Source organism: Schistocerca piceifrons, chromosome 8, assembly GCF_021461385.2.
Source record: "Schistocerca piceifrons isolate TAMUIC-IGC-003096 chromosome 8, iqSchPice1.1, whole genome shotgun sequence".
Taxonomy (NCBI): domain Eukaryota; kingdom Metazoa; phylum Arthropoda; class Insecta; order Orthoptera; family Acrididae; genus Schistocerca; species Schistocerca piceifrons.
Genome location: NC_060145.1, coordinates 412,200,054 through 412,219,913, shown reverse-complemented (window position 1 = coordinate 412,219,913; position 19,860 = coordinate 412,200,054). Strand labels below are relative to the sequence as shown.

General features: G+C 42.8%; 1 protein-coding gene and 1 non-coding gene across 2 annotated transcripts in view; both read right to left on the bottom strand.

The window, feature by feature from the left end:
* LOC124712394 (organic solute transporter alpha-like protein) overlaps positions 1-3,896 on the bottom strand; it is a 42,616-nt gene extending 38,720 nt beyond the window's left edge. The window contains exon 1 of the mRNA XM_047242690.1: positions 3,767-3,896. Within this exon, the coding sequence (XP_047098646.1) occupies positions 3,767-3,896 (130 nt within the window). The remainder of the gene's footprint in view (positions 1-3,766) is intronic.
* Positions 3,897-10,526: 6,630 nt separating this feature from the next.
* On the bottom strand, positions 10,527-10,601 carry Trnat-ugu. Its single transcript has one exon. It is a non-coding gene; the product is annotated as a tRNA-Thr (tRNA).
* Between the last annotated feature and the right edge of the window lie 9,259 nt (positions 10,602-19,860).

The window sequence follows — 19,860 nt, the reverse complement described above, 5'->3', positions numbered from 1 at the left end:
CAAACATTCGAAGTGCCATATTTTCACAAAAAGCGCTTTCAGTGCTATTGTGTTTTGATATTCTGTTTCATTTACCTAGACTTGTTCCAAATACCAGATCACGGAGGAGATGTTTGAAACATTCATTACTGGATGGTGCATGGTCCTGTTGCCTGGTGGTACTCCGCGTTGGATTTCGAAGTGCTATGCGTCAAGGTCTCCTCCATTTCAGCTGATGGACAGCTCGTTCTATTAAGTAGAGTGCATGTAACCTTCTATATGTATAAAAAAGAAAATTATTTGTAATGCGAGGAGGTAATTTGGGTTTGAAAACAGTAAAACAAGTTGGAGAACTGAACAGACAAAGCTTCACACCTCTCGTAAACGCTATGAAAAGACATTTCTTCCTTAACAGCACAAGATGTCCTACGCTAAACATCTGATCCCAAGAATGCAGTTGTGTAAGAAACAGAAGTTAATATGGAAATAAATATTCCTTCCACTTTGTTATTCCGTTTTAGGAATTTCAAAGCATATGAGAGATGAATTACGTTGACCACAATTCTGCTAGTTACAATATTACTGCTCCACTCCTGTTTTTGCACTAGCATAAATAAAACGTAGTGACTCAGTATTAATGGCAGATGAAATAAAAACCTTAGAACCAGCCAGTTCACCGGTATGGTACCCAGAACATTCATCATAAATTATTTGTTTTGTAATTTGTCCCACTATTTATTGCAGTGATGATGTTAGCAGCGTAGTTCTACGCTACCAGAGTACCATCTCAATTTTTTTTATACAGTTATGCCACACACAATAAATAATGAGTAATTTTTTTCTGTGAGCAAGTTGGTTTTATTCAGACTTCCAGTTCAGTATTTTTTTCCCCACTCTTTTGGCTGCAGACCCCTGTTTTTCAACATACCTCATTTCAGTGCGAAGGCTTTATGCCGCCATAATGGAAGGACCTGCATGATAACATTCTACTAGTTGACGCCGGAGCTAACGTACTGCTGCATTAATAATCGCCATATCATCCACGTACAGTACTGGCCATTAAAATTGCTACACCGCGAAGATGACGTGCTACAGACGCGAAACTTAACCGACAGGAAGAAAATTCTGTGATATGCAAATGATTAGCTTTTCAGAGTATTCACACAAGGTTGGTGCCGGTGGCGACACCTACAACTTGCTGATTTCTCATACAAAACAGCAGTTGACCGGCGTTGCCTGGTGAAATGTTGTTGTGATCCCTCGTGTAAGGAGGAGAAATGCGTACCATCACGTTTCCGACTTTGATAAAGATCGGATTGTAGCCTATCGCGATTGCGGTTTATCATATCGCGACATTGCTGCTCGCATTGGTCGAGATCCAATGACTGTTAGCAGAATATGGAATCGGTGGGTTCAGGAGTGTAATACGGAATGCCGTGCTGGATCCCAACGGCTTCGTATCGAATTGACAAGCCTCTCATCCGCATGGCTGTATTGGATCGTGCAGCCACGTCTCGATCCCTGAGTCAACAGATGGGGACATTTGCAAGACAACAACCATTTGCACGAACAGTTCGATGACGTTTCCAGCAGCATGCACTATCAGCTCGGAGACCATGGCTGCGGTTACCCTTGACGCTGCATCACAGACAGGAGCGCCTGAAAAGGTGTACTCAACGACGAACCTGGGTGCACGAATGGCAAAACGTCATTTTTCCGGATGAATCCAGGTTCTGTTTACAGCATAATGATGGTCGCATCCGTGTTTGGCGACATGGCGGTGAACGCACATTGGAAGCATCTATTCGTCTTCGCCATACTGGCGTATCACACGGCGTGATGGTATGGGGTTGCATTGGTTACACGTCTCGGTCACCTCTTGTTCGCATTGACGGCGCTTTGAACAGTGGGCGTTACATTTCAGATGTGTTACGACCCGTGGGTCTATCCTCCATTCGTTCCCTGCGAAACCCTACATTTGAGCAGGATAATGCACGACCGCATGTTGCAGGTCCTGTACGGGCCTTTCTAGATACAGAAAATGCTCGACTGCTGTCCTGGCCAGCACATTCTCCAGATCTCTCACCAACTGAAAACGTCTGGTCAATGGTGGCCGAGCAACTGGCTCGTCACAATACGCCAGTCACTACTCTTGATGAACTGTGGTATCGTTTTGACGCTACATGGGCAGCTGTACCTGTACACGCCATCGAAGCTCTGTTTGACTCAATGCCAAGTCGTATCAAGGCCGTTATTACGGCCAGAGGTGGTTGCGCTGGGTACTGATTTCTCAGGATCTATGCACCCATATTGAGTGAAAATGTAATCACATGTCAGTTCTAGTATAATATATTTGTCCCATTAATACCCGTTTATCAGCTGCATTTCATCTTGGTGCAGCAATTTTAATGGCTAGTATTGTATGATCACTCATTGGGTCAAACAGACGAAATTCTGAGGTGCGCCATCCGGGATGTAGGTTGGATGAAGAATAATCTTTTGAAGTTTTGTGAGTCTATATCGGCTGCGCAGGCTTGCGTAAGGCCTTGCGTTGTCACGGAGAAGTAGTTAGATTGCTTTTTATAGCGACGATCGCGCTGAAGTCGTTTCTTCTATTTTCTGAGGGTAGCACAATACACTTCCGAGCTGACCGTTGCACCTTGGTGGAGGACATAAATCGGAATAACCCCTTCAGGCTCTCAGGAGACTTACGCCATGACTTTATTTGCTTAGGCTGTGGCTTTCAACTTTTCCTTCGGGGGAGAGGTGGTATGACTCCATTACATCGATTGCCGTTTCGTTTCCGGTTCGAAGAGATGAATTCGTGTTTCATCGCCTTGGACGATGTTCGAGAAAAAGTTGTCACTACCTGGCACGCAACGCGCAAGCAATCCTGCACAGATTTTCTTTGCTCTTTTGATGAACCATATGTTAGTTTGATCTCTCCATAGATGGTTGCACCTACGATACTGCTATCTGTAACTCACCCACAAGAAGCTTGGCTTGTGAAAATGCATAGCTATAGTTAATTAGTTATTGTACAGTATTATGCCTCATAAGAACAAAAGTGTATTTAACTTTTATCATTGTCATACAGAATTACCCCCAAATTTTCAAAATAATAAGAATTTTTATGTAATGTAAAAATTCATACTGTGAGGGGCCATTTTGTTTAATTTTTTTCTTGAGACTACAGGATGAAGGGAAAATTTATCGTTTGCAAACAAGCTGTGGGTGAGCATACTGAAGCTGATGATGCTTACTTGTTCTTCCTTCAAATTCTTTTTTGAGTAGTAAATGTGACAGAAATAAACCTAAACGTGTGTAGTTTTTGTGTGCCTTACGTGACGAGAAATGACTAGAGGAATTACCTTTCGTCAAGTCACTGATGCAGGTTGTCATAGCAAAAATCCGCTGAGTGAGATCGGAGTACCCCTGATGGCAGCATTAAGATGACAGCATTGAGACGAACGATGACAACAATAGAAGTGTTAAGCCGTAGTTTATGGTCTAAAACGGAAAACCTACAAAACTTTTGTATTGTATGTTATAGTAGTAAAATCGAATTCCGCGGAAGAAGACACACAGGTGGAGAGTACTTTGATATGTGGTTCTGAGTACACAAGATTGATTGCTGACGCAACTACTTGATGTGAAGGTGATCCAGAGTGACCGATCTAATTAAAAACATGGAACAGAGGAGGAACAATGAACGAGAATTATCTTAAATATCACTACAGTTGGAGAGGATGTTGGCTATAGTGGATATCTGGGTAGGTTGGCAGACCTGCGTAGAAGTCGCTGGCCGAGGGCAGCTTGCTAAGCGTGCAGTTGGTGGCGTTGCCCGACAGCTCTTCCAGCAGCCGCTCGCTGGCGGTCCAGAAGAACTGGAACACCGGCTGGTACTCCCTGATCATGGCCGCGCCCTCACAACTCAAGGAAAGCGCTGTTCCCCGCCGCAGGCCGTGGCATCAAGGAAGCGGTGCGCAACAAACCGTATCAGCTGACCTGCTGTGTCCAGTTGTTTGCTGTTAGCGGGAAACCTAAAGGGAAAGAGAAACGTGTCTCAATTTTTTTTTTGTACAAGTCGAACTATAAATATCTATAGACACTATTCCAAAATTTGTGGCCATGACTATGCTGACAGGAGAACATCCTGAACAGTGAGTTTTTTTGTAGATGTCTGATGTCGAACTCCGAGGCTGTTATTCAACTGAAGGCTGTTGGGGGTGACCGCAGTCAGCCACAAATACTTTTAAGAAGCTTAATTTTTTTGAGTGACTGATTTCGGTTAATTTCCAAATTATTACAATTGTTTTAGTATGGTGCTAGAATAGCTAGTAGTATATCATCAGCTCGTGTACTGCATAAGATAACTTTACTCAAAATTAGATAGCACCGCTTTACGTGCAGTATGGATGAATTTTTTAATATAGAAAACTAAGCTAAAAACGAGACAAACGGAAAAAGTAAGTAAACTGTTTACCATTTGAAAAGTTCTCATCATAGTTGTTAATACGTGTATCCACTGGGAGACAAGTCGATCAATGCACTTAGGGAAAAAGTTTGTGGTTACCTTGGGAGCTATGATTGTACCCAGACGTGCAACGTTTCGTTCGAAACTAATTGACGGTCACGAAAGTCTTTCTTCAGGGCTTCAAAAATATGGAATTCGCATGGCGAGGAATGGAGACTCTATGGAGGATATGAAAGGGGTTGCCAGCTAAACTTCTGCAGCGTAGTCGAATAAACCTTGGATACATGTGGTCAGCTCTTTACACATTTTCTGTGCAATACTGATCTTCTCCCAAGCGATTTCTGTAACTTTGAAGTCCTGAGGAAAGACATTCCTTACCGTTGATTTATTCAGCCAAAGTGGTGTACGACTTTCATTGTTTTAATATCAGAGATTGAAACACAATTATCTGACATGCTATAATACTAACCTACTTTCATATTGTTTATGTTTGATTAAGGAATCTACACTATTTTATGCACATTTACAAGGTTTTCCAGAAAGTAAGTTCCGATCAGTCGCGAAATGGAAACTACTTTGAAAACCAGGAATGTTTTATTTACGACAGTTGGCTTCACTTTGCAGCTACTTCTCTACTTAGTCGCCGCTCCAGCTAGGACATCTGTCGAAACGTTATACCAACTTTCCAGTACCCTCGTCATAGAAGGCAGCCGCCTGTTCTTCCCGCCAATTATCTAGGCTGGCCCATTGTCTGTGCGAAAATGTTGTCTTCATAGCCACTAGTTAATGTGAGCTGCGATGAAACACAGAGAGAGCCAAATACCGTCTGTAGTGCTAGTGATCAAACACTTTCCATCGAAAACGCAGCAGGAGCATTTTCATTGCCCCTGCAGATTGCGACCGAGAATTGTCACGAAGTAGGAACCGTATGACAGTTCTGTAATGCGGGCAGCATAACATCAGGCGAAATCTCTCACCAGGACCTCATACTTCGCGGGAGACACTATTTTCTACGCCTCTTTGTGTGCTCACCAAGCGCTCAGCACTGAAAAGAGTGAAGTGATGCAGGGACACTAGAGGCACTGTCGAACAGATATGTCCAAAGCTTTATTAGATTTTCACAGTGGTTTCCATTTCTTGACCGATCGGAATTAATTTCCGAATATCCCTTGTATATCGTGATTCCATAGGCAGTCGCCAACGTTTTTCCATGAGTGCATTGACCATCTTGTCTCATTGTGGGATAAATGTATTAACAGATATGGGGATCATTTTTGAAATAACACATTACTTAAATATTTCCATTTTTTCGTTTTCATTTGACAGACCCTTATACACACAGTGCAGTCACATTAATGTGACCACCGCCTCTGTGAGACGTCAATGTGTAATAACCACTCAGAGACAGCAGGTGGCATTTATAGCAGTAAGGGGTACGTAAAGCATCTCCGGGGAACGCGGAAAACAGTTCAGTCACTGTCGTAATGTGGAAAAAGAGTGATTTATCTGACGTCCAAAAGGGAATCATGATTGACTTTCGTAACAGGAGTAGAGGCATTTCCGGAACGGCTAATTTTAAACTATTTGCATTCCATCGTGGTTGAAGTACACAGTGCATGGCAAAATGGCGCTATATAAAACCTGCGCCGAGGCAACAGTGGTACAACATGAGCCAAAGATACCAGGGGTGGACGATAACTTGCGGAGATGTGTACGGGCGAATTGACGTGCAAGCGTTGAGCAGCTGACCGCTCAGATGAACCAAGGCGCTATCAACTGTATCTCAGTATCATCCGTTCTTCAATTGTTTTAACATCAGATGTTCAAACACAAGTATCCAAACTTTTCACAATGTTATATTTGCGTGTCTGACATCGCCATTTCTATTACTGATCTTGATTCATACTGTTTATGTCTGATTAAAAAATCAATGCTTTTATTCTTATTAGCTCTTCACTATTTTACGTACATTTATATTTTACCTGACATGTGTCATGTGAAACTTAAGATTAATGCCACCCCCTGTTTTCATCCTCCCACCCCCCACCGTCTCTGGAAGATTACATACTTTGTTTTTTTTATGGCTTGCTTTACACTAGATTTTCAGGGTTACCGCTTATTTATTGTAAATCTTTAATTTATTTTCTTCTAAGTTATATCACCGTAGCTCAGACATCGATAGAAAAGCTATCTGGCCTTAATTTAAATCGACAGAACGTTTTACCTGGTATATTTGTTTATATAAAATTTTCTTCGTAATTAACACTTTGTTCTTTCTTTACTATACAGATGATATTTTAAAAATTGTATTTAGTATGCAGTTGTAATTTATCTTTTAGGTTTGTGTTTTAACATAAAGAAAAAACATTTGACATACTGTATTAGCCCAAATGAACAGAAGTATCTACAGCAAATATTTAGGTGGCCAGTACTCCTTACGCAAATGTATAACCATTGTGTCTACGCAGTAGATGAATAATACAGATATACACATAATTATTTTACGAATGTGCTAACGGGGATTTGTTTACCAATAAGTATGTAGATATATATCTTTCCACTGTTAATATTTCATTTACTTCATCACGACGCAGATCGATGCAGCCCGCACATTCATAGGAAATTTAAAACTGACGGAACAGTCATGCCTGAATAAAATTAAAGATCCGTTGTTCTATATGCTATACGGGGCACATGGTATTCCATGTAATGCTTAACTCACGTTTTTGAATCGTTATTGGATCACTTGTTTCTATTTGGAATGTAAATTATTTTGAAATTACAATTAAATCAATACCATTAAACGCTGACAGGCGTTGATATACATCAACGGGGGCAGTTAAAATGTGTGCCCAGACCGGGACTCGAAACCGAGATCTCCAGCTTATATTGCAGACGCTCTATCCACATCTTTTTTGTTTAATATTGTTCGTTGCATTTGTTCGGTGCTGATGTCCCACGACACCCGTTCAAGTTCAGTGTTGAGTCCTTGACGCAGTTTTTTATTACAAAGGGCAGCTAACCCTCTGACCGAACACGCTGAGCTACCGCACCGGCATCTGAGCCACCAAGGGCACAGAGGATAGTGAGACTGAAGGGATTTATCGCCGGCACGCTCCTCGTGAGACCCACACTCTCAACTTATAGTCCACACACTACGTTGGTAGTGCCCCTGCCATTATTCCCATTACTCGTGGCAGACAATACACGAAGTCCCGTAAAAGTTCAGGCAATTCGTGTGCATCCGCAGTGAAGAAGGTCGTTAGGCGGTTAGCTTTAACTATATGAAGATGGCATCTGTTCTTTCGGACATGTCCGAAAAAACAGATGCCATCTTCATATATGTAAAATATTTTGCTCTTTTCTGGCGCGCCAGCATCGATACTTATGCTCTCTGGGAAGCCGTAATCGATAGCAGTCAACATCATGTATGAAGGAAGTCTTTGACAACATTAACAGCTGATCGTAACTGTCAGTTTACGGGCACTGCCATGTGTTTATGCAGACGGAATGACATCCTTTCATTTACGTGTAATATTGGATATTGACTACGTAAAATGTGGCTTCATGTATTGCACATAAATTTTAATTACGTGCCACATCTTCAGTGATGTATCATATGATGCTTATCTACGTATAAGTAGAGATATAAGTTTATATCATGTCTCTATCCAGACTGTTATTATTCTTCCATAATACGATTTTCACTCTGCTACAGAATTAGTGCTGATATGAAACATCCTGGCAGACTGACACTGTGAGCCAGACCTATACTCGAACTCGGGACCTATGGCTTTCTCGGAAAAATGTTGTACCGATTCAGCTACCAAAGCCTACCTCAAAGCTTAGTACTTTCCCTCAGAAGGCAAAGGTCCCGAGATGGGATCTCGGTCCGGCAAATAGTTTTCGCTTCAGAGTGAAAATCTCTATCTGGTAACATACCCTAGGCTTCGGCTCCGCAGTACCATTTCTTCCAGGGGTGCTAGTCTTGAAAGTTTCGCAGGAGACCTTCTGTGAAGCTTAAAAGGTAGAAGATGGGGTAGTAGTAGAAGGTGTGAGGAGGGGACATGAGACGTCCAAGGGTAGCTTAGTCGGTAGAGCACATGCTCGCGAAAGGTTAAAGTCCCGTGCTCGAGTCTCGTTCCGACAGTTTTAATCTTTTTTACGAAGTCTCATTGTTATTATGTATTGTAGGTTTTTTAAAGCGTGTACTGATATCATATGTTATAAGTTGGTATGGTTCAAATGGTTGAAATGGTTCAAATGGCTCTGAGTACTATGGGACTTAACATCTGAGGTCATCAGTCCCCTAGAACGTAGAACTACTTAAACTTAACTAAAAAATGGTTCAAATGGCTCTGAGCACTATGGGACTCAACTGCTGAGGTCATTAGTCCCCTAGAACTTAGAACTAGTTAAACTTAACTAACCTAAGGACATCACACACATCCATGCCCGGGGCAGGATTCGAACCTGTGACCGTAGCAGTCGCGCGGTTCCGGACTGAAGCACCTAGAACTGCTCGGCCACTGCGACCGGCTATAAGTTGGTATGTTTCATTTTAAGTTTTTGATTTTGACGTAATTGTCAAAATCGGCCCATAGTACAACTAATATAAAATAACAAAAGACTACAGCGGAGCATGCTCTTCTTCATAAAGAGAAACATGAGCGTGAAGTTACGGTGCATGTGCTGATGTTCAAGTGGAGAGAGGATTAAGCAGCTCACTACCCTCAAGGGCTCTGGAGAGAAATATTTTTTTCACTGGGTCAGTGCCGACAGCACACACGCACACACAAACACACACACACACACACACACACACACATTTACGCTGTTTACTGCCTGCATCTGTGCTACAGATTGCGAACCTTTAAATGACCTTTAGTGCCATGTTACAGCTTTGCATGTGATACTGAAGGTCACTGTCGGCACATGCAATGTCACCCAAGGAAGGGGAGGGCAGGGGTGGTGAGGAAGGTGGGGTGAAAGGGAGATGGAGAGGTTGTACTGTGTGCATCGAGCACCCTCCCACTCCCCTATTTCTGTCATCCATGGGAATCATTCAAGTTCTGTGCCCTGCGACGGGACGACCTTCCAGAAATTAAAAAAAAGAAAATCATCCAGTATACCGGAGGGATTCGTCGCAATGCCAGCGTGACTTGCGATGCCAGCACCGATGCTGACGCTGAAATCGAAGCCGTAATTATGCAACGCGACGCAGGTGCGCAAGTTTTCCGGAGTGCCGACGGTGTCTGTCGTGTCACGACTGCGAAGTTTCCCCTGGTCTCACCTCGAATGTGGTACCGCGCGATTTTTGCGAGCACACCAAGATGATGTCCTTGGCGTTGCTATGCTGGTGCATGTCAGCTGACAGCCATTATATGCGGACTAATGGAGATTATTAAAAAAAACTTAACCGGATTATAGAGAAGTATTTCAATTACCTTGCCTGGAACCCACAGATCGGCATTCTGATAATGAACACTGTTTGCATTATCGCCACCGGAATAACCGACTCCAGCCACTACCCGAAGTAGAGCACGTAATTGTTCAATGTCAAGTAACATTAATGTGACCACCTGACAAAAGTCTGAATAACTAGCTGTTACAGTGCGTACCCCTGCGAGACCATGTCAATATAACAAATATACCCGTATAACAGGCCGGCCGCAGTGGCTGTGCGGTTCTAGGCGCTACAGTCTGGAGCCGAGCGACCGCTATGGTCGCAGGTTCGAATCCTGCCTCGGGCATGGATGTGTGTGATGTCCTTGGGTTAGTTAGGTTTAATTAGTTCTATGCGACTGATGACCTCAGAAGTTAAGTCGCATAGTGCTCAGAGCCATTTGAACCAACCCGTATAACAATGTGCTAATGAACAGTTACAGAGCATACAGATAATTCTGTAACTGTTCATTTACACTTTAACTATATATGACGGTAGTATCTGTTCCCGAAAGAACAGTTACCGTGGATGACCATGCAGCGTTGCTAGAATTGAAATGATAGTTAGACACCCTAGCTGCAAGCAGGCGTTGATACACTTCATTGGGGACATGTTGAAAATGTGTGCCCCGACCGGGACTCGAACCCGGGATCTCCTGCTTACATGGCAGACGCTCTATCCATCTGAGCCACCGCGGGCACAGAGGACAGTGCGTCTGCAGGGACTTATCCCTTGCACGCCCCCCTTTAGTTAGGTTTAATTAGTTCTAAGTTAAAGGCGACTGATGACCTCAGAAGTTAAGTCGCATAGTGCTCAGGGCCATTTTTGAAGTATCGAGTAAACAAAACTGCAATTTACAACTTCCTCTGGTTTCGGCTACAATATGTGAGCAAAAGTATCCGGACACCTCCAAAAACATACGTTTATCATATTAGGTTCATTGTGCTGCCACCTACTACCAGGTACTCTATATCAGGGACAGCAGTAGTCATTAGAGATGCTGAGAGAGCAGAATGGAGCGCTCTGAGGAAATCACGGACTTCGTACGTGGTCGGCTGATTGGGAGTCACTTGTGTCATACGTCTGTACGCGAGATTTAAACACTCCCAAACATCCCTAGGTCCACTGTTTCCGATGTGATACTGAAGTGGAAACGTGAAGAGACACGTACAGCACAAAAGCATACAGGCAGACCTCGTCTGTTGACTGACAGAGACCTCCTACAATTGAAGAGGGTGGTAATGTGTAATAGGCAGACACATATCCAGATCATCACACAGGAATTCCAAACTGCATCAGGATCCACTGCAAGTACTGTAACAGTTAGGCGGGAGGTGAGAAAACTTTAATTTCTCGGCCAAGCGGCTGCTCATAAGCCACATATCACGCAGGTAAATGCCAAATGACACCTCGCTTGGTGTAAGGAGCGTAAACATTGGACGACTGAACTGTGGACAAACGTTGTGTGGAATCACGGTACACAATGTGGCGATCCGATGGCAGGGTATGGGTATAGCGAATGCCCGGTGAACGTCATCTGTCAGCGTGTCTAGTGCCAACAGTAAAATTCGGAGGCAGTGGTGTTATGGTGTGGTCGTGCTTTTCATGGATGTTTTGCTTGGCACTACCATAGCACAGGTCTACACTGATGTTTGAAAAACCTTCTTGCTTCCCACATTTGAAGAGAAATTCGGGGAAGGCGATTGCATCTTTCAACTCGATCGAGCACCTGTTCACAATGCACGGCCTGTTACGGACTGGTTACATGAGAATATCATCCCTGTAATGGACTGGCCTGCACAGAGTCCTGACCTGAATCCTATAGAACATCTTTGGGATGTTTTGGAACGCTGACTTCGTGCCAGGCCTAACCGACCGACATCGATACCTCTCTTCAGTGCAGCACTCCGTGAAGAATGGGCTGCCGTTCCCTAAGAAACCTTCCAGCACCTCATTGAACATACGCCTGCGAGGGTGGAAGCTATCGTCAAGGAAAACACCATATTGAATTCCAGCATTACCGATGAACGGCGCCACGAAATGTAAATCATTTTCAGCCAAGTGTCCGGATACTTCTGATCACATAGTGTATAATGATTAACAGAAGCTGCTGCCCTGCAATAAGTCCAGCATGCTGGCAGTTCGCTTAAGCGTCTGTAAACGCGTCAGCACCGTGAGTTTCATCCAGCTGCATGAAATGCAAGTCGAAAGTCTCCACCATGAACAGTCTCCTACGTAAACTGGCGGGAGCACTGTGGTGTAGTCAACATGAAACAATCCGAACATCTGCAATGGCACTATGCTATTCATCGGGAGAGTATGTCTGTCCTGCTTGGTATGATAAAACTCATGCCAAACAGGTGGATGTAGCTCTCAAGGAAACCTGCAGGATTAGAACAGGTTGCTTGAAACCCACTCCAGCCGACTGGCTTTACTACCTCAAACCAATAGCACCACCACCTGTTCGAATAGAGATAACTGCGAACAAGGCAGTGGAACAGGAAATTACCCATCCTCCGTATGGACATGAACCGCATTCGCAACGAATGAAGTCAAGGAAGAGTTTCCTTAGGACATCAAAGGAACTGAGAACCACTGCTGAAAATACAAGGTTACAACTATGGAGGGCTAAGACGTACTTTCCACCTTGTTGGAAAAGAGTTGTTGAAGCTTTACTTCCAGGCCATGACAGAGAATGCATAACTTCCTGAATTGTCTGAGATCCGGAGTTGGAAGATCAAACGTTAATCTGGCAAAATGGGGATAAACTGATCCAAATGATATTCGGCGTGACAGTGGGGAAGAACAGACAGTCCGGCACATGCTCCGGTGTCGACTGTGTCTAGTCTCCTGCAGAGAAGACGACCTTCAACAGGCAACAGAAAATGCTCTGGAAGATGCCAAGGTTTGGTCAAAAGTAATTTATTCATAACTGTGTAAAATGTATGTACATGTACCTGTATATTTCTGACACGAGAATAATAATAATAATTAGAAAATCTGCGTTATAGTGACATTGAAGGATTATCGTTAGATGAGTGCAATGTGTTATGTAATGGATCAGTGCAGAGAGTGGTTTATTCCGTGGAAGCATTCTCTCTCCCTATGTGATACTTGTCTAGACCCATGTTGACTGTGCACAAGTATTTTACAGTATTGAAAAATAAACAGTCTGAACACCATTCGTCAAAAGTTTTTTTTTGTTATTTTTTCGTCTACTGTACCTACAGTATCGGATGTTCACTTATAACCACCTTATGAAAACTGCTGTGAAACACTATCATCAGGAGAATACTGAAAGTAAGGATTTGTGTTAGCGGACAGATCTGCGAGACCCCACTTTCACCTATTCCTGAGATCGAGGATTCACTAGAATACCTTAGAAAGAGTAAAGACACATTGGAACTGCAATACTGATGAGCGCACTGACATTCATGAAACAAACCTAGTGTGTGCTGTGAGTACGTCTGTTGTACATTGTCAGTCCCTGAAGTACAACATTGTTGAAGTAACGTAATTATATTTCAATAAAAGAGCATGAGCCGTGTTGCGGATCGCGTTTCTCATTTTCTTCTTGTGTTTACTGGCGCCACTACGTTTGCTAGCGTTGTCTGTCCACGAGTGGTAGCAACAGCGGTTATCGATAACTAGTAGGGTGGTACTATCTTTGGAGGGACGTCCAGTGTTTTCCGGGTCGGAGTGTGTGGGGCAGTTCGGTTGGGATGGAGCAGCAGTGAAGTCCGAGTCCGATGGCGGCATGCAGGCACTGCCGGATCGAGGGGCTGTAGTTCGAGAGTCACATCCTCGTTGTCCACCGGACCCGGGACGTCTGAGCTGAGTGAACGTTAACCCAGTAGTGAAACCTCCACTATTTTGAGAACACACGCCGTTTGTCCGCGCGTTGCTGCTCGCAGGGTCGCTGAGACGAAGAGCAACGAGTGGAATGTTTGGAGTTGGCGAAATTAATTAGCCGTCTGCCACTTCTTATTATTAATCATTGAATTCCTTGTGTTATTATTGGTGAAGTTCAATCAGCGCTATTTTTCTGCCTAGTGGCCGCTAACGCCCCACTTACCTGTCCCGGATGTTAGCGTATTTTCGCGGCAGTGTACCTTTCCTCGTCTTGCCGCTGCTGTCCAGTAAGGCGTGAAGTTCGACAGCCTCCTCGACTGTGGTCGGGATATTTTCTTTCTTTTGGACCACTTTGGTTGTAGGGATCCTTCTGCTTCTGGTAGTTCTAAACACCCAATTCTGAAGACGCAGTGCTGTCCGTCGGTTCCGCCTTGCCTGGGTTATTCCATAGTTGTATTGGTTATCAGGCGCTAGGTAGATTTTGCAAGAGTGTTGGTCTGTGTTAAACTGTCACTGGTTTGAGTTTCCATCCGGTTAAGTGACTACAACTCTTGGCTGCCTGTCTCATCGCTTACGTAGTTGAGCGTCTTTCCCGGGTCGATCCTGAGGCTCACTACTCTCTTGATTTAGTCAGATTGTGATGATTGTTTTTTTTTATATTTTAATTTTGAATTATTACTGTTGGGGTCTTCAGCCGACTAAGAGTTTGAATTTCTTGTTAATAAGACCTGCAGCTGTGAGTGTAACTTGTATTAATAAATTTTAGTTACATAGAATATATTAAAACTGAAATGTAGATGAGTTTTCTTTAAAATATTTTAGTATGTCTCGAAGAAGTTTAAATGCTTCTTAAAAATTTGCTATCTGGGCCTTCAGCCGTCCAACTATCCCTATTATACAATGCCAACCTACCAACTGCACCAACGAGAGCCGCAACACGGCTCAGAGCAGCTGTCAAGTCACCGAAGCCATAATTAGCAATCATTTTTTTTTAGAAATTTGTGTAAATGATGGAATAATTCACCAAATTCACTTGAAGGTAGAGACCGTTACAATCGTCGCTGTCGTAAAAATGGCGCAGTGTGTTCTGTGCTACCTTGAGGCAATAAGGAACGAATATTGTCGGTATACGAAGTTTAATCAGGCCGGTAGTATGATGATTCTTCTGTAAATAAAGTGTCAGGCGTCCTACCGGATCTACTCGACGTGCATCTCTCATGAATTAGATAATGATGATGTTTGGTCTGTGGGGCGCTCAACTGCGCCGTTATCAGTGCCAAATCAAATTACCAACCTTTGCTCAGTCCAATCTCGCCTCTTCCATGAATGATGATGAAATGAGGAGGACAACAGAAACATCCAGTCATCTGGAGGCAGGTGAAAATCCCTGACCCCGCCGGGAATCGAATCCGGAGGGAAGCGAGAACTCGAGCGCGAGACCACTAGCTGCGGACTCATGAGTTAGAGGCTCCTAGGCCCCTACATGATGGAAAGTGTCTAAGAGCTTTTTTGCAGCTGAGATATTGGCGCCTGTGATGAGCATCGTGCACCGCGGGCGCGATGGCCTTCGTTAGGCTATACGCGCGCCATCGACATCTGATTCACACAATCAGCAACAGTCCCATCTTCCGTCAGCAGCGATACGGTGAGCCATAGAAAGAAAAACTATCATTCGAAATAATAAAGCGTCAGAGTAGACCAGTTAATTGTTTGAAATAACGCACTCCCCTTGGAATACCGTCGTAATGTTTTCTGCTAAATAACAATAATAATACGCGATCGTCATTGCTCACCAGTCGCTCCACACTATGTGTGTATGTGTGATGCGACGACACAAGATGGGATTTTTTTCTTTTCCTTACACAGACTATAGAGCCATATATACAACTTCTGGCCGTAAAAAAAGGGGGTTACATATATAGTATAGATAATTTCAATTCTCATTCGCTGTTCTTACATGTGCTCAATTGACGAGCCACATGGCTCGAGTAGGGAGGACTGTAACAAGCGTTTTTCCTGCAAGCATCCCTCACGGGAATATAATCACAGGTATTTTCATCAGTCTGGAAAGACATAGAAGTGGGAAAGCGTATGACAGTTTATTCGGATTACCCAGCAATCAGGAGATGTGCTGTATAAGTAGGACTATTGTTCAGCAAATAGGTGCAGTGCAACAGAATGGTATGGATTGCGGCTTCCCGAGACAGTTGGCTGTATTTGTTGGGATTGCTTACCTTTTCTGAAATCACTACCGCGTCTTCCTCTCCCACCACTCAACAAACAGTGGTGAACACATTGAGAGCGGAAAGACATGACGATATGTAAGTCTGCAGGCTTTCGTGGGCGTTCTCACTACAGTTAAGATCTTATGAGTTGCTAGACCACGTCATTGTTCTTCAAAGAATCAGGATTTCTACACCTTTACTGCGATCTTCCTTAGGATATTGTTGCGTCTACTGTAGATCGAAGAAATACGGCGCGGCCTATAAACCCAGAAGACTTTAGCTTCAATGATTGTGATAGTTTACTCGGGTTAACCAGCAATCGACATTACGACATTGAAGTATGTTACTATGGGACCAAAACGCTGAGGTCATCGGTCTAACTTAAACTAACTTACGCTAAGGACAACACACACCCCCATGCCCGAGGGAGGATTCGAAATCCTACGGGGGGAGCCACGCGAACGGTGGCAAAGTGCCTGAGACCACGCGGCTATTCCGCGCGGATAGCAAGCAATCAAACCAATTGAACGATATATGTGTGCGGGTGTACAGGTCTGACAATGGAATCAGGCCGTGTAGATGCACAACAGCTAACCCCAGCATCACCACTTTTTTTGTAAAGATGATGGTACGGCAGTCGATGTAAGGTTTTACTGACCTATCGTCCGCCCCTGGTAGCTGAATGGTCAGCGCGACGGAATGTCATACCTAACGGCCCGGGTTCGATTCCCGGTTGGGTCGGAAACTTACTCTGCTCAGGGACTGGGTGTTGTGTTGTTATTATCATCATCATTTCATCCCCATCGACACGTAAGTCGCCGAAGTGGTGTCAACTCGAAAGACTTGCACCAGGCGAACGGTCTACCCGACGTGTTGCCCTTGCCACACGGCATTTTCATTTCCACTGACGTATCAAGAAAGTAATAAATAATATTTCAATACAAAATTGTATTCCCCTCAACCTCATCCTATAAATAGTAGCTCAAGTGCTTTATGAACGGTGGTTCAATATGCATAAAAAATGCTTCCTCATTTTCTTTCCTAATCTCGTCGTACGGCCCTTTCATAAGCACATCTTCCCGCCGTGAATTCTGTTCCTTTTGTCATGTTTGTTGAACCATGAAAATTGGCCCTGATGTAAGTTTCCTTTTATGCGGCAACTTCTTTTTTATTTTTTGTTTAAAATTTATTTCTTGTCAGTGGTAAATTAAATGATGAGGAAAATTTGTCTTGTCATGTAATCCAGAAAAGTAATAATACAGTAAAGTCGCTTGTGATTACATATTCCTTCAATCTTAAAATGTAAATTATGTTTCTTCTGAAATATTTCATGTGTCCCTTGTTCTAAAAATGAAATTTATGCTTTTTTGTAAGTACATGAATTCTGATATTTTTTAGAAATATAAACAGTTCGACATCTACAGAAAGTGATGTTCCTTTTTCTTGTTAATGGAAAAAAAGTAAATTTCTCCTTCTCCGTTGGTACATTTCCGTTTTTACCACCTTTATCCCTCTTCCAGTACATAAGTTGCATTTAAAATACAAGTAACGTAATGGAAAAAAATAGTAACTTAAAATAAAAACTAGAGGATCCAGCAGTCAGTACACTGGTCGTAATATCTCAGATGTAGTTTGGAAAATTGTTATGATAATTCCGTTTGTTCTGTAGTTTATGATTTAGTGTAATTAGTCTACTCTTATGTTCTTTTGAATTAGTTGTTTCTTATTTTATGACGTGGAGTATGAATTGGCCAGATAGCCAGGTTATCACACTCTTTTCTGGCCGGAGCCTCGCTTTTATTGTGGTATCGTATCTTATAGCATTTTGTCATATCTCATTGCCATTCTCAGTAGTGTTTCAAGTTTTTGTTGCGTCCATTCCCAGATGCAGCGTGCGGGGTGACATGTGGGTCGGTGTATAAGTATGTCTTCTTTATTACCTTTGTTATAATTGGTTGAATCCGCATTATGGATACAGCATGTGTGCACTGCAATCGTTCCATTGAAGACTTCTTATACAATGTTATCCTAAAACCCCCAGACCACTTACGTCTTTCGAGGTAATCTCATAGAGAGGCTTACCAACAGGGAAATGATAATTAAATCTACACCCTAGCTGCGAACAGGCGTTGATATACATAATTGTGGACATGAAGTATATCAACGCCTGTTTGCAGCTAAGGTCTCGATTTAATTATCATTTTATTCTCTAGAAGCTGCATGGTCATCAATGGTATCTGTTCCTTCGGGAGGGTAAATGTAGAAGTTGTTGACATTAGTATAAGATGTAATTTTTTATATCAATAAAAAACTAAATATTCATCTCTAAACATTATTTTCTTATCTACTGCTGCTTATATAGTTTGCATAACTTGCATCATAAAGTTTTTGGAATCCCTGTATGCTGGGAGATGATGCTATAATTCAACACATTGCGAAAAAAAAAAACCTGATGCAGTACGTTTGATGTTTGGTTAGTGGGGCACTCAACTGCGCGGCCATCAGCGCCAGTACAGAGTCCCAATATGACCACAGTCCAATTTTTTCACAGTCCAATCTAGCCACTGTCATGAATGATGATGATGAAATGATGAGGAGAATACGAACACCCAGTCTCAGGGCAGAGAAAATCCCCAACCCGGCCGGGAATCGAGCCCCGGACCCTGTGATCCAGAGGTAGCACGCTAGCCACCAGACAACGAGCTGCGGACTTGATGCAGTGTGATTCGTGTATAACAGGAGTGTCACCACCTAGGTGATGGTGGTCGTGATGTCCAAACTCGCGGTTATTTTTTCGGCCGACTCCGCCAATACAATTGTAAATATCTTGTCTCTTTACATGCAGGCACATTAAAGCCGACTGGCAGTGAATATTTTGATAGACGACTACCACACGACAGACCCAAAGAGTATAAAAAGAGATCTACCCAGGTGCTTTGCGAACTCCCCCATTCAGAGAAACATAAGAATGTGAAGCGGCGGTGCTCGAATGTTACGTCTAATCGCAGTTGATAGTTAAACAGCCGAAACATTTTACTAAAGGTGATTTCATAAAAAGCGTACTGAATAAAAACTGCAGAAATGTGAAGGCTTTTCAAATAATCCTTTTTATCTCAAAGTGCAGTTGCAGCAAGAGTCGCTGATCTGCCCGACTGTTTAAGTATTCATATAAAAGCAAGGTTATTTAGTTACAAAGCTTCTTCCATTGCCTGTGATGAAAGTAAGGACGTTGGGTGTGTACCTCAGTTAGCTGTTTTGTTTTCGTCCTTCTGATATACGTTTCAACATTTTTTCCGAGTTATTAGAATTAGTTCCAATGCAGAACACTGGTACAGGGAAAGATATATTTCATTGTGTCTTTGAAGTCCTGCAAGAACATGAATTGCTCCTGACAAAATCAATTAAATTTTTTGGCTATACATGGAGCTCTTACGATGACTGGGAAAAACGGTGGTGTCGGTACTTTACTGGAGAAAATGAAGCGAATTTGTGATGGATACATGTTTTGACCTTACGCAATTCATTCCATATCAAGAACTATAAAAAAAACTAATTTCATGAAACTTTGAAACTGAAATCCATAAAAGTTCTCTGCTTTCTTACATGAAATAAACAACGATCATTCGGACTTGTCACGTTATATCCATGATGTTCTCTATGCACCATATCTCTTAAACAGTATACCATTCTTAAACAATATACCATTATACCGAAATCAAGATACAAGACTGTTACTTGACAGAACAAGAGTACAAGACTTATCGTTCATGGCTGATACAACAAAACATTTGTACGATTTGAATCTGAAACTTCAAGGAAAAGATCACGCTAAAATGTCTAATCAATTTAAATAACTCAAATGTCAGCTATTTACATGGGAA